The sequence below is a fragment of the Armigeres subalbatus genome, chromosome 3 (assembly GCF_024139115.2).
Source record: "Armigeres subalbatus isolate Guangzhou_Male chromosome 3, GZ_Asu_2, whole genome shotgun sequence".
Taxonomy (NCBI): domain Eukaryota; kingdom Metazoa; phylum Arthropoda; class Insecta; order Diptera; family Culicidae; genus Armigeres; species Armigeres subalbatus.
The window spans coordinates 227,525,456-227,546,430 of NC_085141.1; the positions used below are offsets into that span (position 1 = coordinate 227,525,456).

Sequence of the window (20,975 nt, forward strand, 5' to 3'; positions counted from 1 at the left end):
GTCATATTTGTCTTATGACATTGATAAATGAGCTGATATTGTCGCTTGCGTATTTTCACTTTCGATAATTAATACACAAAAGTGATGCTAGATAATGCATAATTGACCTTTCATAATACGACTAGAAGGCATACTCGAAGTCGCTTGTTTTTCTTCTTCTTATTTGCATTACGTCCGTCACTGGGACATTGCGGCCTCACAGCTTAGTGTTATTTAAACACTCCCACAGTTGTTAACCGCGATGTTTTAAAGCCGAGTTACCGCTTATGCATCATATATCCATGAGGCCAACACGATGATACATTTATGCCCAGATAAGTCGAGAAAATTTACAACCCGTAAATTTCCTAAATCGAACCCAGCCACCTTCCGCATGGTCTTGCTTTGTAGCCGCGCATCTTACCGCACGGCTAAGGAAGGCCCCACACGGCAAAGTCACCAACACTCAACAATGTGTGAGCTTTCAATTTTATTCGAGGCCCACATTTCAATAATCACCGCCGATGACAGAGGAAGCTTTTCAAGTCGACTGCAATGTGCTTACGGAGTTTCCATCTGATGCGATCTGCTCTGTGTGAGTTGCACTGTAAAGTATCGCAATGTCGACAGCTGAGCAAAGACACACACTGCCGGCCGATAGAGGTTTTTGTCAAGAATACTGCATGTTTCCTATCGACAAACATAGTGTGGCGCTTCAGTTAGTATAAAGAAGGCTTTGAATCCGCCAATGAGCGTTTTAAGTTTCAGTCGTTTTGCAACTTGGGCCGGGTCCCGAACGCAGAAAGTGTATTTCTAGGAACTTTTTGTAAATTGGTAAATTGGTAATTGGTACTGGAACGGCAATTTTGCTCTTAAAATCGAACTATTTTAGTGATCTTATGTGCCTAACGGAAGGAATATATTCCTATCTTTTGCAGTTAGTTCTATTCACTTTCGCATTTAAAATAATAGTTGTTTATCTTCTCAGCTTTTAAATTCAAACTATTAGAATATTTATGTTCAAAATAATTCCTACGGGACCATCAAGAAAAAAAATACCCGAAATACATTCAATTAACTTTGAATGAACTGTAAGAAGTAATCCTACCTCCTATGTCCCTTCAACCTCAAATTATATATACAGTAATATCCCGATTCTATTATTCCCTGGTGAATTTTGGGTGGATAAAATAGGAAATGTGACAAAAACGGAAAACATTATTTACGATTATTTAATTCATTTAGTTCAGCCTAAGTCTGTCCGAGCAGGAGCGACGACCTTGGTAACAGAAATTGGTATGAACTAGCCTTGCATAAGAGATAAAATAGGGGAACGGTTCGGCACTTCATCCCACAGCTCCTATTTCCATCCCATCAAAAACAAAGCAATGAAAAGGAATTTGGTTGGTTTCTCATTTTTGTGATTTTTTTCACCAGTGAGCACGCGTGTTAGCAAAAAGAAACGACGAGATTGGTGCTGTATTTCTTTGTTTTGCGGTGAGATGAATATATGTTCAGTGAGATGGAAAACGGAACAGTTCCCCTACCAAAAAATAATATGCAAAATACTTATTTGATACTTGATGGGCTACAGCTCTTCGATGAACCTACGCCGAATGGAGTATCCTTCTCCACTGGACTCGATCCTGGGCCAATCGCTTCCAGTCGCCCTGAACATTGAGCGCCCTCAGCTCCTCTTCAACTGCAAAAAGTCATCGTGTACGCGGCCTTCCACGAAGCCTGTGGCCTCTTCCGGGTTCTCTACTAAATATTATCTTCGCTTGACGTTCTTCCGGCATACGAACAACATGACCAGCCCACCGTAGTCTACCGTGTTGTATAAGATTAATAATATACAGCCCTTTATACACCTGGTATAATTCGTGATTCATGCGACGCCACCAGATACCGTTATCCTGTTTACCGCCGAGTATTGTCCGCAGCACCTTACACTCAAACACTTCGAAAGCTCTCCGATCAGCCTCCTTTACCGTCCATGTCTCATGGCCGTATAAAGCCACCGGAAGAATCAGAGTAGTATACAGCACGAAATTTGTTTTCGTTTGCAGACTACGGGACTTAAGCTGGTTACGAAGTCCGTAAGAAGCCATATTTGCAGCTGCAATACGCCTTTTCAGCTCGCAGGTAACATCATTATCGCACGTCACTAATGTTCCAAGATACACAAATTATTCTACCACTTCAAATGTTTCACCATCCAGCACCATTTCGCTACCACCACCGCTAATGAACCCACGTTGATAGCCAGCGACCATGTACTTCGTTTTGCTGGTATTGGTCGTGAGTCCAATCCTCGCTGTCTCCCTCTTAAAAGGCACAAAAGCCTCTTCCACGGCACGGCGATCAATCCCGATAATATCGATATCGTCCGAAAATCCCAGGAGCATACGCGATCTTGTGATAATGGTACCACTTCTTTGCACGCTAGCTCTCCTAATCGTTCCCTCGAGCGCTATATTGAACAGTAGATTCGAGAGTGCATCACCCTCTTTTAATCCATCTAAGGTAACAAATGACGTCGATATTTCATCCGCAACCCTTATACATGATTTTTGATCCGTCCATCGTTATACGAACCAGCCGTATCAGTTTCGCCGGAAAACCATGTTCAAGCATAATTTGCCTTAATTCATTCCGTTTCACTGAATCGTACACCGCCTTGAAATCAATAAACAGATGATGTGTCTGCAAGTTGTACTCCCGGAATTTATCAAGGATTTGTCTCAGGGTAAACATTTGATCCGTCGTTGATCGGCCCTCACGAAAACCTGCTTGGTATTCGCCGACGAAAGACTCTTCAAGCGGTCTCAATCTGTTGAACAGAATACGGGACATAATTTTGTACGCCGAATTAAGGAGGGTTATTCCTCGGTAATTGGCGCACTCCAGTATGTGCCCTTTCTTAAAGAGAGGGCAAATGAGGCCGTCCAACCAGCTAGCAGGCATTTCCTCGTCTTCCCATATTTTCGACATAATATGGTGCAGAATTTCTTAAAGCTGCTCATTGCCATGTTTGAGAAGTTCAGCCGGGAGCTGGTCCTTCCCCGCAGCCTTATTGTTTTCAGCTCTTTAACAGCTTTTTCAATCTCATCTAGTGTAGGTGACTCCACAGCTTGTCCATCGTCACTAATATTTATTCTGCTCACCGACGCACCGTCACTTCCTCTATTCAACAAAGTTTCGAAGTGTTGCTTCCACCTGGCAGTCACTTCGGTTTTATCTGTCAGCAAATTCCCTTGTTGGTCGTTGCACATGACGGGAGATGGCGCTGTCTTCCTCCGCACGCCATTGACATACTCATGAAACCTTCGTATATCGTTCTGCTCCATTTTTTCCTGCACCTCACTAATAACTTGTTCTTCTTCCTGCGGTGAGTTCGTTTTTCGGCTGCTCTTGCTTCCTTTTACCGATCTCTATTCTCTATTCGGTACCTCGCAACCACCATCCAGATTCTGGCAACGTTCTTCTCGTCTGTCACTCTTTGACACTCCACATCGAACCAACCCGTCCTGGGTCGCCTCTGTGCAGTGCCTACCACTTCTCGTGCTGTTGTGCTCTCACCGCTCCATGGATCGACTCCCATAGATCGTTGATATTGTCGCTAACGTTGATTGCACTTATCTGTTCGTCGAGCTTCTGGCGGTACTCAGCCGATACTCCTTCCGCTGACAATCGCTGGATATTGTAACGCATCGTTCGCTGTGATCTTTCGTTCGATACAGTTGACAACCGTGATCGAATTTTACTGACAACGAGGTAGTGATCAAAGCGACCGTGTGCCGCTCAAAGCGCACTAGCCTAGTCCTGGTGTTGGGTAGGACTTTAAACAAATTTGACCCGACTGATCGAGCGTCTGTCCACCAAGGAAGTGCGGCTCCAACAGCGTCTGTTCTGGCATCCAGCGGCTGAGTATGAAATGCTATTCCCCGGAAGCTATACCTAAGATGGCAGCCCCATCCCGGTGGATAGGGAACCTTGGGCCAACAACCTACTGTTCCCGAAACATCAATTTGTTCGAGAATCCGATAATGAAAGAATACGGACTGATTTTACGGCGACGACTCTTAGCGCGAAACAACGGACACGAATAGGAACATGGAACGTTTTAACCCTAGCCCAGCAGGGTAAATTGGCACAACTTGCCAATGAGGCACGCCGCATGAAGCTTGAGATCCTGGGACTGAGTGAAGTCCGTTGGCCAAACTTTGGAGAACACAGGACGCCGTCGGGACAAGTTCTGCTATACTCTGGTTTACGAGGTGAACACGCTCCCCGGCAACGCGGAGTTGGCTTCCTACTAAGCGCTCAGGCACACTCTGCGCTTATGAAGTGGGAACCTATAAGTGAAAGGATAATCGTTGCCAGATTTAGAACACGGGTCCGAAACCTTACTATAATCCAATGTTATGCGCCAACCGATGCTGCCGATCTGCAAGACAAAGAGAACTTTTACAGTCAACTCAATGCCGTCGTAGATAGAATTCCGAAGGGTGATATCAAGATCTGTTTGGGCGACTTCAATGCGAAGATCGGATCCGACAACTCGAACCATGAGCGCATTATGGGACGCCATGGTCTCGGAGAAATGAGCGAAACGGAGAGCTGTTCGCAGAATTTTGTGGTAATAACGACATGGTGATCGGGGGATCGCTCTTCCCTCATCGACCGGTTCACAAGGTCACGTGGGTCTCCCGTGACGGCTTTACAGAAAATCAAATCGACCACATCTGCATCAGCCGAAAATGGAAACGGAGCCTTCTTGATGTACGGAATAAACGTAGTGCCGATATCGCGTCTGATCATCACCTCCTCATCGGCGAAATACGCCTGCGCATTGCGCGGATTCGTCGGCAGGAGGAAAGAGTTGGACGACGATTCAACACACGCCGACTGGAAGATGCCACGGTGAAACGGTCCTTCGTTGAAGAACTGGAGACGCGTGCTGCAGATATTCCGGAAGGTGGCAGCGTGGAAGACCAATGGACCGCCATCAAGAATGCCTTCATCGCCACCAGCGAGAACAATCTGGGTGAACTACGCACCCAGAGAAAACAATGGATCACCGATGAGACCTGGAGGAAGATAGAGGAGCGAAGAGAAGCCAAAGCCGCGATAGAGCGATCGAAAACCAGAGGAGCCAAAGTCTTAGCCCGTCAACGATACGCGGCTCTTGAGAAGGAAGTAAAACGCTCATGTCGACGGGACAAGCGAGCGTGGGCAGACTCTCTGGCCGACGAAGGAGAGAGAGCCGCCGCAACCGGGGACATTCGCCTCCTCTACGATATCTCACGACGCTTAAGCGGGGCGAAGATGAATGCAACGATGCCTGTGAAAGACGCGAATGATCAGTTATTGACCGACCCAACTGACCAGCTGAAACGCTGGTTCGAGCACTTCGAACAACTTTTTCAAGTGCCAGCCAGGCCATCACCACCTCGGCATGATCTGCCTAGGATCCGACGTATAACACGCGTCAATACCGAAGCTCCATCGCTGCTAGAGATTCAAACAGCCATCCAAAGCATGAAATCGAATAAAGCCCCAGGGGTCGACCGCATATCAGCCGAGATGCTCAAAGCTGACCCCATGACATCCGCTCAACTACTGCATCGTTTATTTCATAATATCTGGGACACCGCAACTTTCCCGGTCGACTGGATGCAAGGTATCTTAGTAAAGGTGCCCAAAAAGGGTGACCTGACTGTATGCGATAACTGGCGAGGCATTATGTTGCTGTGTACCGTTCTCAAAGTTCTATGCAAAATTATCCTAGCCCGGATTCAGGAGAAGATCGATGCGACTCTCCGGCGGCAGCAAGCCGGATTCCGTGCCGGAAGATCCTGTGTGGACCATATTGTCACGCTCCGCATCATTCTGGAGCAGGTCAACGAATTCCAAGAGTCCCTTTACCTGGTATTCATTGACTACGAAAAAGCTTTCGACCGTCTCAACCACGAGAATATGTGGGGCGCCCTGAGACGCAAGGGAGTTCCTGAGAAAATCATCGGCCTCATCGAAGCACAGTACGAGGCCTTTTCGTGTAGAGTGCTGCACAATGGGGTCCTGTCCGACCCTATCCGGGTCGTAGCTGGTGTGAGGCAAGGATGAATCCTATCACCGTTACTGTTCCTCATCGTAATCGATGAGATTCTGGTAGGTGCGATTGACCGTGAACCAAACCGCGGGCTGTTATGGCAGCCTATAACCATGGAGCATCTAAACGACTTCGAATTGGCTGATGACGTTGCACTCCTCGCGCAACGGCGCTCTGATATGCAGAGTAAGCTCAGCGACCTTGCCGAGCGCTCCTCTTCGGCAGGTTTAGTCATCAACGTCAACAAAACCAAATCGTTGGATGTAAACACGGCGACTCCTTCCAGTTTCACAGTAGCCGGGCAACCAGTGGAGAATGTTGAAAGCTTCCAATATCTTGGTAGCCAAATGGCGTCAGACGGTGGTACCAAGATCGACATAGGCGCACGGATCAAGAAAGCAAGGGCTGCCTTTGCGAGTTTAAGAAATATCTGGAAAAACAGGCAGATAAGTGAACGCACCAAAATACGAATTTTCAACTCTAACGTGAAATCTGTGCTGTTATACGCTAGCGAAACATGGTGTGTATCAGTGGAGAACACTCAACGGCTGCAGGTGTTCATTAACAGATGCCTGCGGTATATAATTCGGGCCTGGTGGCCTCACAACTGGATCTCAAACAATGAGCTCCATCGTCGTTGTCACCAGAGGCCGATAGCAACAGAAATTCGGGATCGGAAGTGGGGCTGGGTCGGCCACACTCTACGTAGGGGCGGAAACGAAATCTGTAAACAAGCATTAGACTGGAACCCAGCGGGACATCGCAGCAGAGGCAGACCCAGAGGCTCATGGCGGCGAAGACTCAATAAAGAAATAAAAGAAGTCGACCGAAATCTAACCTGGCAACAGGTTAAAGCGATAGCCGGGCAACGCTCAGGATGGAGATCTTTCAAGTCGGCCCTTTGCACCACCGGAGGTGTACAGGATCCATAAGTAAGTAAGTAAGAGGTAGTGATCAGAGTCAATGTTCGGACCTCTGAATGTCCGCACATCGAGAAATGGCGCCCATCCACCAGAACATGGTCTATCTGGTTGCAAGTTTCACCATTTGGGTGTCTCCAGGTGTGCCTTCGGATGTTCTTTCGTGCAAAGTAGGTGCTACTGATGGCCATCCCTCTGGCAGCAGCAAAATTTACTAGCCGTAGGCCGTTGTCATTGGTAGCGGAGTGAAGGCTATCCCTACCGATTATTGGACGGAAAATGTCCTCTCTATCGACCTGAGCGTCAGCGTGTCCGATAACAATTTTCACGTCATGCTTTGGGCACTCTCCATAGGCTTCATCAAGACATTCATAAAACTTGTCCTTCACGTCGTCGGATTTATCGTTTGTCAGTGCGTAAACGTTGATTAGGCTGTAATTGAAGAATTTGCCCCGTATCCTCAACACACAGATTCGTTCGCTAATGGGTTTCCACCGCATCACTCGCTTCAACTGCTTGCCCATCACTACGAAACCAACTCCATGCTCTGCTTTTTTCACCGCCGCTGTGATAGATGTTATACTCGAATGCAGTGTTGGTCGTGGGGTCCACGGCTCGGAATTCACGTTCTCCGGATCTAGGCCATTGGACTTCTTGAATAGCAGCCACGTTCACTCCAACCTTCTGCAGTTCAGGAGCCAGAAGGCTCACTCGTCCAGGTTCATTTAGGGTCCTGACATTCCAGGTACCGAGTTTCCAATTATAGTCATTATTTCGTTGCCGAGTCGGTTGCCAAAAATAACGTTCTATCTCCATTTTTCATGGTATTTGAGAGGCTTCAGTAAGCTACCTTACCGGGGTCGCGTTACCTACATCGCGATGATGGGGTTGCCACCTTAGGTATAGCTGACGCGATACAGCATTTCGTTAATCAGCCGCTGGTTACCAGGCAGACGCTGTTTGAGCCGCACCTCCTGGTGAACAGACGCTCGAGGCGTACCTTCTCACTCTACCTGATGTCAGAAGGACAACAGTGCCCAGGCTGCACTACTAGCTAAGTACACAACCCTTAGCTGGCGGTCTTTTGTCATCGGACGACCCGTGGAAGCGTGAGATAGGAACTTGTGGGGACCAGAGCGCTGTTGGGCGTTCCTTCCTTGATGTCAACCCACCATTTTGCAGCCCTATACTTTAAGCATAAACAATGAAGTGGTAGATCACCACACACGCTTAGGTATTTCAATACCAAACGAATAATATTTGGTGATGCGTTTGATATTGAAGTTCCTTAGCATGTTATGCTTGATCTGATGCTGAACAAAGTGGATACTTTTTTGCCAGACGAAGTGGTCTTAATCGGTCGCTATGGACGCCAGGGGTAGGCGACAGAAAGGAACGTGGTAAGGCGGAGGAAGCGCAAGTCGAGATCAAAATGGATGGCTCCATTCTGACCAAGGTCATTAACGAGGCTATGACAAGCCACCATGAGGCCAGAAAATGGAACTGATCACGACCATCACGTGATCATGTCCATTCTGAATTACCGCGGGAAATGCAGCAGGGATCTAAAGATGTCTGTGATGACCCTCTGCAACGTCATTGTAGAGGCAAAGCAGGAATTAAGGTCCCTGCTGGAGGCCAGTAAGGGGGCGGAACGAAAGATCCTCCTATTTACTGAGAAGGAGTTGTCAGTGAGCCAGGCTACGGAGGCCAGGAAGGAGCCCGAATTGAAGATTCGGCTTCTTTCTGAGAAAACCAACTTGCAGAACTCCGAAGACGCATGGTCGTCACTGGTGCAACTCCTAAGCTCAGTAAGGAGTTAGTAACTCAGTAAGGTTGGGTTGAAAGCCGATCATAAAGGAGCTACTGCCAAGCCAGTACCAGCAGAGAGGAACGGAACGGCAGCGGCAAGTTTCTCCACCAAAAGAGGTTCGCCTTCTATGGAAGGAGGTCGTGAACCCCAAAAAAGCGAAACGAGCGGAAAAGGAAGCCGCAAAGAAAACCGCTGAGAGGCAGAAAGGAGCGGTGGTCAAGAAAGGCAACGTCCGTATACGAAAGGGCGCACCATGCAATGGCTGTAGTTTAAGGGGCAAAGGCGACGCAATTATTGTCAAAGCCGAGTGTAGAGAATAAGGCTTGATCAATAAATACAACATTATTCAAATTGATACATTATTTCGTTCAACAATAAATAATAAGTTAATCCGCCACTCTATGGCATTTTCGGTGTTTGCATCACAATTTCTAGAAATTCGACAAAATGGATCATGGTAGGTGGGGTTAAGTATAACAAACAACACATAACCGTTGCCAACGCCAAACTGTATAAAAGGCGGGTGTCAACGGGGCAAGAGGTCATTCTTACAACGGATGGCATGACGAACGGATCAAATTTGAAGAAAAGGAGAAGATCAAGAACAGATTATCAAGAATCCATAATTAAAAGAGGAGCAAGACTTATCAAGAGACTCCAAACCTCTTCTGGCATTTTGTGAATTAAGAACCAGAAATCACGACACCGAGGGCAAAAGCTACGCCGGTGTACTGAGGGCCATAAGCAGGTTGAAAAACTCGTTGGCATGAGTGAGGATGTATTGTATTAGCAGAATGCAGAAGAGTGAGATGATTCTTGTTCTGAAGTGGGATGCTGCGCAAGAGAGTGCCGCGTATAAAAAAAATTGACAAAAGAGGTGCTGGGTAATGAGGTGCATGTCTAGGCACTATGTCCAGTAGAAGTAGTCCAGTGTCGGGGCCTGGATGAAATAACCGCAGCCGGAGACCTGGTGGCTGCACTAAGAGAACAATGTGGCGTCGAAATCCAGGATACCGCGATTCTGTTAAAGAAGGGTCGAGCGGACACGCAGGTTGCCACATTCCAAGTACCCTTTCCTAATGTCAAGAAGGTGCTGGATAAGGCCACGTTGAAGGTGGGTTGGTCAGTATGCCCGATGAGCATAAATCAACAAACTCAGGTCTGCTTTAAGTCCTTCGATTTGGACATAAGTCATATATGACTGCAGGGGTCCAGATTGGAGTAGGCTACGCCGAAGGTGTAGAGCCGAAGGATACAACGCTCACACCTGCCAGGCTGCATCGAGGTGTTTGATCTGCGCTCCTGGCGTAGACAACAAACACCCATCCGGTGAACTGGCCTGTCCGGCTTCCGAACGGGTTCGGACATGCAGATATCTCAGTTGAATCTCAACCACTGATCTTCGTAGCACCTGTCATAGAACTAAAAGAAGATTGCGAAGTGCTAGAACCGAAGTGGACAGTATCGAAAGACTCCAGGTGTTCAAGACAGCGAGCAGAGCTCTAAACTACGAGATCAAACGTAGGAAAAAAAGCCTGCTTTGAGTAGCTGTGTAGGATGACTAATGACACTCCATAGGGGATGCATACAGGATAGTGATGGCTAGAACTAATAACACACCTTCTGAAAAGTCACCGGAGATGTTAGCCAGTATCGTAGAAGAGTTATTTTGGATTGGCCCGTTACACCGTACGAGTCAGTTGACGTGGTACCACTAGTAACTAGCAACGAGCTTATCGTCGCTGCAAGAAAACTTAACATGAATAAGGTACCAGGTCCAGATGAAATCCCAAACCTGGTCCTTAAACGTGCGATTCTTACTAATCCGAATAGGCTCAGGAGTTGCCTTCAACGATGCCTGGACGAAGAAAACTTTCCAGACCGTTGGAAACGGTAGAAACTGATGCTGTTGCCCAAGCCCGGGAAGCACCCGGAAGACCCTTCGGTAACAGACCAATCTGCCTGCTCGATACAATTGGTAAGTTGTTGGAAAAGGCGATCCTGAATTGATTGCCGGTTTACACGGAATGTGCTGGCGGCTTATCAAGCAACCAGGATGGGTTCCGTAAAAGTCAGTTCACCATTGAAGCAATTCGATCGGTAGCGGATACGGCTAGGGTAGCGCGTGGTTTGAATAGAAGAGGTATTAGGTACTGTGTATTGATTACATTAGATGTAAAAAATGCTACCACCGCCAAACGGATGAATTCTCATCTAGACGGAAGGCCTAGATGTCCTGAACAACTTTGTTTAATATTGTAAGCGTCCATCTCATTAGCATTAAGAGATATAGGGGAAGATGGTCGCTGGCTCGTTCTATTAGTTAAATAAGTGAAAACTAAATAAGATATTTCACTTCGATGAATATATTTTTTAAACAAATTGAAAAAAAAATATGCACTAACCACGTTGGAGAATGAGTGAAACTTAGTCCAAACTATCGATCACATCACTGACTTCAAATACAACTTTAAAACCTTCCATTACTAAAGAGAAACTCTTTTTTCACTATTTTTTCATTCCAGGACGAAGTGCTGGCCATTTCCGATAAAGTAATCCTCCGAGCGGATGATCTGCTAACGTGGATAACAAGTGATCTGGAGTGGAACTGGGGCCTTCGGACGACGTACAATAAACACAGTGCGAAAGATGCAATGGCAACCACCCGCTTTCTCAGCAAGCATGCGTCACTGGACTTCGGAGATGTAGACAAGGAGAAGCATACCGGTAGGTTAACTGTTCCACTTGATTTGGGATTAACATACTTCTTTACATAAATCAATTGGTAAGCAATGCGCATAAAAATGAAACTCCGGATGATCGTTGTTTCTCAAAAAGTTCATTTATTAACACGCTTTAGATCAACATTCCTCTTCAATTTTATTTTAAAACCAAGTACAAACCTAAATTAACCGCTTCGTATTAAAAACACTTTCTCAGCAGAATATTGCCTTGAAGTATAAACAAAAGCTTTGTTTCCGTCCGTCTTACGCTCGAGAAATAATCGTGCAAGTCTTGAAATTCATTCTGGATCAAATTCGTGTTTTGGTATCGGTCGAGGCGCAGCTCTCATGTTTCACAGCAGACTTTTTCGTGATGATGGCAATCTCGCCTGTGTAAAGAAAGGTCGCCAAGGCAAAGCAAAAAACCGAAATGAGACGTTTTGGAGTAAATATTGATCATTACTATTAATAACACCCGTCTAATATAGACAGGGAGCTGACCGCAGTGCAACACTTGTCGGGCAATTGTCTAGACTGATTATTTGGAAAATTATTTAAATAGATTTTGTACTTACGATCGCAAGGTAATTATGTTACGTGGCGAGTGGCACAGGTACTTCGAAATGCACTCGCACTGTTTCCTCTCGAGGATGTCCTCTTGTATGATTACGCTCGCCTCGAATCTGTTGCTGGTCAATCGCTGCTCTCCGACTGACTCGAAATAGGTACGATGTTTCGGCACCGGAAGCGTGTGGCCAGAGTAGAAAATAGATCCATTTACCAGGGTCAGCAACGCACCGAATGAACTCAACACCAGTAGCCAACGGAAGCATGGTAAATGCATTTTTAGCGACATGGATTCTGCTTATACGAACTCCAACAGAAGAATGCGATCGGTTGGTTTACTTGGTGCTGACTAAGCGCCGGTCGCGTTTTATTACAGTTAAACTTTGTTGTCGGACACCCATGAGAAATTTACGTGCGTTCAACGGCGAAGAATTTAGTTGTTCAACATTTTGCAATTTACCCTACCAGGCCTCGCTAATTGAAGAAAATTGAGTTCTGAAAATATTTTTAGAAATCCCACCATTTGATGCTCTGGATAAAATTTTATTGTAATCGGTCAACGTTTTTGTGGTGCTAGATTCATTGTAAACTTATATCTGAAAAAGGGAATATAAAATATTTATTTTCTATTTAATATTTAAATTCTGTTCTTGACGCTAAAATGCGTTATTTGTGGTTAAAAACTACAGAATCACAATGCTATTCCCTCGTACACACGGATTTGTGTCAAAATACTGATTTTTAATGTTACTCCAAACATTTTGCTTTAAACTTCCAATAAGTTTAGCACTGACAAAACGTTGACTAACTTGGAGAAAATTTTTGTCGAGAGTATAGGGGCAACAAAAAGAATAGAATAAGCGGACAGCCCATAAAAACTTAAAAAAGGTTTTTTTGGGTCACCTTGATATGCATATTGCAAACACATATTTTTTTTATTCTAATTTTCAATGACAATTTTTATGACACTCTTTTTGCCTTTCTCGTATACTAAGTATACGTAAAGGCTATAATTTCACTCCAAAACCAAATTTTTGATAGAAGGCTCGGAGACCCATAGTGTTATATACCAATCGACTCAGCTCGACGAATTGAGGTGATGTCTGTTTGTGTGTATGTATGTATGTGTGTGTGTGTGTATGTGTGTATGTGTACAAATTTTGTAGACACACTTTTTAGAACTTAGCATTACCCGATTCACTCGCAACAAGTTGCATTCGACGGGGAATGCGGTCCCATTGTTTGCTATTGAAAATTGGCCTGATCGGACATTGCATTTCGGAATTATTGAAAAATCATTGTTTTTTCCCAAGGGTCCCCCCTTGGAAAAAAATTTCAAAATCGAAAAAAAATTTTTTTTCAAGAATGGTGGGAATGCATAGTAATTAATGCAAAAACATGCAAAATGATAGAAAATATGCGATCTATCCCCCTAAAGTGCTTTTTTGACCTTTCCTATGTGATTTTTTCAGTACATTTTACGATGCACGAGAAAGGCATCATCGCCGCTAGGTGGATTAATCTGGGTTTTTTTTTAACTATTTTTGAAAAATAAGCTAACCATATGACTCATGTAAACTCAACATAAAATCTAAAATAGAGAGAAAGATGTAATCAACTGACTTTTCCAAGTGAAGTAATTGTTTATGTAAATGTTATTAAATATACTAAAGGATCTGTGGAATACTTGCATTATTTTAATAAATATTATTAATTCTTATAAACGAGTTGCACTGTCGATTGGCTTCTTGAAACCATGACTGTAAGTGTACGCTAAAACGAATACTACTGTATCCGTCCATCCACTGTGAAAGCAAACAGAAACTAAATATTCGTTTTAAAAACAAACTCATCAGCAAACCATCAGCTCTGACCGCCCTGACTGCTAACAAAACATAAATCGTGCTCGATCGACGGGTTGTTAAATTATATTGTCCAATACCGAATAGAACTACAAAGTTCGTTTCGTTAAACCTAACGTGACCAGGCGTTTCGCGGGACGCTGCATTTTTCGACTTAATTTTTTAAAGTTATATAAATTTATGCAGCCTCACAAACATTTTTAAATATTTTTTCAGGCCAAAATCTATGCGGAATGCACTTTTGGCGTGATCATTTTCAGGCCAGTGACGTAATACGGATAGGCGTCCCGCGTTTCGCAGGACGCTTGCTGGTCACATTAGTTAATCCTCTCCTATTTTCGGTTTCCTTCCCAACAGCCGAGAACGTCGCATCGAAAATTGCAGTGGTCAGCTTTTCCCGTTACTGTCGCTACCGAGCCGTACTGAAACGCCTGGAAGGAGTGGACGATGAGTGGCTTCGGAATACGCTGGTGGAGACCCTCAGTGGGTATGTGGCCTCTACACCCAACCTGAGGATCATGTTCTGCAAGGACACGTTCGACTATCCCGAGCTGGAAACTCACGAGCTGTTGTGCAACCATTTGGCGCCAAAACTGAAAGGCCGACCGCGGGGCAAACGGAAGAAAACGCTTTCGGATTCGTCATCAATGGTCGTCAAAAAGGAGGGCCTTTCCGAGGAGAGCGAATCCAACGATACGGATGTGTCGGATTACTCGTACAGTAAGGTACTGTATAGTCGTTGAATATTAGGAATGATGAAGTTTAATTGTAAAAATAATTTATTTTTCCCTCATTTTTTAGGTTTCACCCTCCAAAAAGGTCGATCTTCAGACAACCCCTCGGTATAATCCCAGGCCATCCAGGGGCGCACAGACCGTGAAAACGCCTGTGGATCCAATTGCGGTGCCTCCCGTGCCTTTGCCGGTTCCAGCGAGTAAAAAAGACAAAAGTAAACCGAAGTCCACAAAGAGCAAAAGCAAAAAGTCGAAGGCTGGCCGTAAACCAAAGGTTTCCCCAACGACCAAAGCGGCAGACGAGAGCGAAGCGGAAGAGGATATCGAAGATACCTCTGTGTGCGAAGAAACCACTCTGGGTGACAAAGCGGAACCGGAGCACACGCCTGTGGCAGAGGAGGACGAAGCAGGGCGGGAGGAAGAACTGGAATGCAAGTTGTTCAGGATTCAAGACGGAATGGTACCAGATGAAAAAGATTTCCTTCAACGAGTTGAGCAGTATCTGGACGATAAGGCATTGTCGTATGCAAATAGTCAGGCGGTGGCGCTAAAAGATGGTATGTACCTATCAAAAAACTTTGCAATGTGGATTATATATTTTCAAATAAGATGTCATTCACGCTATCAACCATTGGTGCCTAGAAATCTATTCTGATAGTTGCCATATCTTATAATAACTATTTATTAGATCTGTGATCTGGAAATCAATTGATTATTTGATATGCACAATCCTTATACTAAGTACGCCTCTCTGGACCAAATATCAGCTCATATGGTGAAGATGAAGACTTGCTTCGAATTGATTTGGAGATTAATGCAATTGATAAGCTTATAGTTGCCTATTTCAAGTTTCTTATTTATTGTTTGGATATGTCTACAAAATGCAGGAGGGTCCCTGATGCTTGTTTTGTTGTATACTAAAAGCAGTTTAGATCTACTCCGTTGAATGCTTGCAGTAGACCTACCAACGCATCTTTTTCTTCTTTATTAGCATTACATCCCCCACTAGGACATTGCCGCCTCGCAGCTTAGTGTCCATTAAGCACTTCCACAGTTATTAACTGCGAGGTTTCTAAGCCAAGTTACCATTTCTAACACGATGATACTTTTATGCCCAAGGAAGTCGAGACAATTTCCAATCCGAAAATTGTCTAGACCGGCACCGGGAATCGAACCCAGCCACCCTCAGCATGGTCTTGCTTTGTAGCCGCGCATCTTACCGCACGGCTGAGGAGGGCGCATGTTGTCCTTAATTGCTTCTTCACAAATGTATATATTCCGTCGAAGAGGCCGGAAAAGCAGCGCTACGACTTCAATGAACGAGTTCTTTTTACGATAGTAATGCAGAAGGATATTCCATTGTATTTGTAGGTCTTTCACCGTCATTAGTCGTTTGAGTACATGCGACCGCATGCGTAGAACAATCATACTCATCAAATGCTTTAGCCAAGCAAGCCTTTGGTACAGCAGAGTGTGATTGCTTCACACTCTACAAATTCACCCAGCCCGTTGTTGGGGGCATAAAGTGTAATGTTCTCGGATAAGGTGCTTGACTGTAAATATACAACAGTAAAGCACATGTAAAGATTGGAAAAATCAAGCATTCGAAAGATATTCAATTTGCAAACAAAAAAAATCTGAAGGGTTATGTACAAGACACAACCGCCCACCGTAAACTACGTAGAACAGCCTGGTGCATTGAGGAATGTAGTCATATTTTAAGATAATTCATTCGATTACTTATGTCACTGGTTTAGAACAAAATTACCATAACTTAAAATATTAAAAAAAAAGTTGGATACCGTAGTCAGGGGTGACGTCCGAGCCCTCACCGACAGTCTAGAGGTCGGATAACAAAATCGTTCAAAAAGGTCACTTATAATTCAGTTTTATTGTTCTCAGATACATTAAATCTATTCTACAAGCATTCTATGTAGTTGAAACAGTGACCCATTCTCACCCCCATTTGACCCGTTGTATCCCCGACGACGGTACGATAACTTAAAATTTTAACTTTAAAACCTCAAGTGGTAATAATGCTTTTCGCAATTCCAACTGTTGCATTCGACTTAGAGTAAAATTAGTAGGGATTCAGTTTCATTCCAAATTTTCGCCCACTATTCTAGTTTATTTGTAGTAATATATAGGTGGATATAGTGGAGTATGTTTATTAAATAATACTATTCTGAAATAAAAATAACTCACTAGCGTTACATGGTTATGATATCCCAAGCAGCACACGTTGAGCCAATCTTGTTGAAGTAACCATATTGTGAGAGAATTCAGGCATATATAAGTTACTGTGATCGATGTGCAATATGTTTGTTGCTGGGGGTGTATACTGGTGAGTGCGTGTACCACGATTTAGCGATTTTACGACAGACAGAAGAATCTTTGCTCTGGCTACGGACAAACAGGTACCTCTGTCCAATGGTAGTCAGAGCATCGAGTCATCACTGGTGGAAGAATACGAGCCTTGGACCTTTGGCAGAATCTCCGCCTTCTGTTATTTGGAGTGACCAGGAATAGTTGGCAGAGAAGGGATAGTCGTATTGTTAGTCCGACAAAGAAGCGCGAGTCGATAAAACCCGGTTGCGCCAACTAGAAATCAACAAATACTAGCCATGTACCGTTTTGACTCAAATTCCGAACATGACTCATATTCCGAACTTTAGCTTTTAAAAGCCCATTTTAACTTTATTCGTGTAATTTTCTCCACAGGAGTTTGAATTCGTTTGTTATCTTGATCCTCAGTGCGGAAAACCAATGACAGTTTTAGTTTTAGGGCGCTAAAACGTCAGTGTTCGAAATATGAGTCATATTCGGGATTTGAGTCAGAACGGTACCAAAAACCAAGCCATTCGCCAGAGTAGTAAACGCTGCAGACGGGAATAGGGTATTTGTGCTATTTTATTACAATCTAACTCCCACTATCTGGCAGTGGCATTATGAATAACATATTCGTCCAACCATATTATCAATATGATTGCAAGAATCTTAGATCCGGGAGCAATAAAGTAATAGTTCTATTGTAACCTATAGCCCGTTTCAATAAAGTATGCGTTCCGAAGCTATAGCCGTATACAATAAGCCCCGCACGATTGTACCCACAGAGTATCTGAAGTGCATTCAAACTTCCTGAATTAAAATTGAAATCTTTTGATTTTGGCGCATATTTAATAATAAACATATAATTCACAATTTGCAGTTTATCATAAAATGGCTTACCATTTTCCTAAGTTATCTTTGAATCGAACATGTTTGTTCATTTGCATTGCGATTATCGCATTATGACATTGCATTGCCGTTGCTAACAATCGATCATCCTATCTTTGCACAAATATGCGCTTGTATGTATATCGCCGACTGCGGTCACTGCTCTGGCCCTACTTTTTGTGGCAAACTGGTGCGAAGCACCGCACAAAAAGAAGAGCCCAAAAACCAACTACACTGAACGACGGCCGAATGAGACTCACGTTGCGAACGGGAAAAAGAGGTGCTGCCAAAATGGTCCAATACCCTACTTTAACGTTGATAATCAAATGTTTCAATATAACTGGAAAATTGGTGGAGAGTTTCCGAGTCGATTGATATATAAATCTCAAAAATCCATCGAGAGATGAATGCGCTATTAACGTTCAAAATCTTACATGATTTCGTGACGGTCTCGGATTTGGAAATTTTCATTTGTCACCCTGTATCAGAGTCTTCCCCTTAGACGTAGTTTACGTCAAAAAAACTTCAAGTGTTCTTGTTGTGTAGGGGGGTTATCATGCCTATCTAGAGAGTAGGAGGTTGAGGGTTCGAGTCCCTCCAAGACACGTGGATTCTTTTTCGCGAATTTCATATCAATTTGTCTATTTTGAAACACGTGCTGTGCATATGCACAACCAAGATATTTTCAAAAACCCAGATTAATCCACCCAGCGCTGACGATGCCTTTCTCGATTCAATGGTTTAGTTTCACCTTGGTGTGATACACATCATAAATAATTGCTTACATTACGGCTCTTGCAAGCGTTGTATAGCAAATCAACCAACCAAGCTTATATGGTTAAACACACCATTTTTTCATATCTTTTGAACGCATTGACCGATCGTGATTACATTCAATAGTGATCAACTAGTGTTGAAACTGGATCCAAACTTAATTTCCGAGCAGTGTTTTTATTGTAACAGCTTGAAACTAAATAGTTTTTATTAGACAATAATCTTAACTTAATTAACAAAACTTACATAATATAGTTCTTGAATTCACTTCCCAGTTCAACTCGATGCGGGTGCCTGCGTGCCTCGGTGAGATCTAAAATTCATTGTTTAGAGAATCTGTTTCCAATTCAATTGATTTCTACTACATCTAGCCTTTTATAACTAAAATTAAACTAAAAAATCACGATAGCTCTTAATAATTCTCCACTGAACGCAATATGTATGTTGTTTGTTTACTTTTACGAATTCTTCCTACTCTGGTCCTACTTCATGATATTCGCCTACCAAAAATTAAGCCATTTTTACACCTAATCAATCTACCTACCAAAAAGGTTTTTCGGGTCTTTCTGCATTTGAATTAGGGTGGTGCTAACATTCTCCCCCCTGTAATTCTGGTGAAGCTGCTTCCAGCGATATCAGATTTACGCTGAATATCTATAGCACCATCTAAGTATTCATGTTCATTCTTAAACCTGTATATGTGTCCTCTTCGCTAGAAACTGGATCCATCTTAAACCTCTCCGGTTGAATTTATGACACTCATATCTTCGAAGTGAAGTAAAGGATTGTGAGCTTTATGGCATTGACCTACGTTGCATCGAATATTTAGTCTGCATATGGCTCTTCCATGTTCGTTCAGGCACTGGTAACAGAGTTTCCATTCTCGAACTGCTTCCCACCGTTTCGAAAGACAGAGCCTTCTGAATGCCTCACAGTTCCGAATCCGGTGGTTCTGTCGACCGCAAATTCTGCATGGTTTTTTTCCGTTCTGGTGGTCTGGTTCTTTGCTCTCCGTTTCGCTGTGCGTATGGAGAAAACTTTCATGCTCCGATGTTTCATCCTCGTCTGCCGTCTCGTCTATTGAATCACCGTACTGGATTATTTCGCTTGCATCCCGAACGATTTCCGATACAAAATCAGCAAAAGTTTTTAGAGTGACTGTTCGAAACTTTCTGCGATAACAAACCCATTTTAGCTGCGTGCTAGCTGGTAGCTTTTCTGTAAGTTCCTGAATCAGCATAGGATTTATCATGTGCGATGAAAGTTGTGTGGCTTCCAAATGATCCGTCAGTTGCTGAACGATTACGCCGAACCGAATAAATGATGCTAGTTTATCTTCTTGTGGAGGTGACGCTTGTCTTACCTTCGACAGCAACATGTTCAACAAGTGTTCTGGCCTTCCGTATAGCATTTTCAATGTCTCAATTATCTGAGGTACAGCACTTGGAAGAAGTAATCGGCTCCTAACCACCTCGAGCGCCTGTCCTTTCAAACATTCTTGAAGTCGAGCTAAGTTTTCGACATTGGAAAAGCCGCAAGCTTCATTTGACGTATTGTAACTACTGATGAACATTGGCCATTCTTCAACGTTACCAGAAAACTTTGGCAACCTTTTGGACAAGAATTGACGAGCGGATAATTGTGCTTTCGATGGTTCTTCGTTTTGTTTTCGTCGACCTGCTCTTGATTTCGTACGTTTTTCATAATGTATTTTATTCTTTTTACGATATTCAGAACTTGTCGAACTGTCATACTCACTGAAACCTTCTTCTTCATCACTACTTTTGACTGCTGCATGTTAGGAAGTATGTGCATTAATTGATTAACCTGTGTAGCCAGTCTCATAAAATATCAAACTTCATTTAAAAACTAGAGTTTGTCCCCCGCCGAATGGAACTTGTTGTGTGAAAATCGGTTAAGAATTACTATTTGAAAAAGTGGTTTTCGTGTGCAATGAAGCAATTTAATCTGGGAGACGTCGAAATGACAATCCGGCTAAGAAGGGGCCATTCGGTACACGGGTCGCAGGTATTAAGCTTTCGGTAGATGCTGCCGACAAAGCATTGAAAATCGGCAAAGTCAAAGTCGGTTGGTCGATGTGCTCACTGAGCCTTTCTCAGCAACCAGAGGTGTGCTTCAGGTGCCAAGAGTTAGGCCATCTGGCACGAAATTGTAAAGGTCCAGATAGATCGAAACTTTGTAGAAGGTGTGGAGAGGATGGCCACAAAGCGCAAATCTGCAAAAAGCCACCGAAATGCATAATCTGTAGGAA

General features: G+C 43.8%; 2 protein-coding genes across 7 annotated transcripts in view; one reads left to right on the plus strand and one right to left on the minus strand.

Moving 5' to 3' along the window:
- LOC134220547 (uncharacterized) overlaps positions 1-20,975 on the plus strand; it is a 120,109-nt gene that overhangs the window by 89,810 nt on the left and 9,324 nt on the right. For all 6 annotated transcript variants that reach the window (XM_062699631.1, XM_062699636.1, XM_062699634.1 and 3 more), the window contains 3 exons: positions 11,353-11,554; positions 14,337-14,704; positions 14,781-15,270. In XM_062699631.1, the coding sequence (XP_062555615.1) occupies positions 11,353-11,554; positions 14,337-14,704; positions 14,781-15,270 (1,060 nt within the window). The remainder of the gene's footprint in view (positions 1-11,352; positions 11,555-14,336; positions 14,705-14,780; positions 15,271-20,975) is intronic.
- LOC134226332 (uncharacterized) lies at positions 11,604-12,552 on the minus strand. Its single transcript, XM_062707051.1, has 2 exons — positions 12,126-12,552; positions 11,604-11,939 (listed from the first exon to the last, which is right to left on the minus strand). Exons 1-2 carry the CDS (start codon positions 12,404-12,406, stop codon positions 11,897-11,899), a joined length of 324 nt encoding a protein of 107 aa, XP_062563035.1. The 5' UTR covers positions 12,407-12,552; the 3' UTR covers positions 11,604-11,896.

What these genes read in the sequence shown, in the direction of transcription:
- LOC134226332 (XM_062707051.1), bottom strand. Translation starts at nt 12,406, where the DNA reads ATGTCGCTAAAAATGCATTTACCATGCTTCCGTTGGCTACTGGTGTTG. An exon ending in AACATAATTACCTTGCGATC is followed by an intron (nt 11,940 to 12,125) that starts GTAAGTACAAAA and finishes TTCTTTACACAG; the next exon opens with GCGAGATTGCCATCATCACG.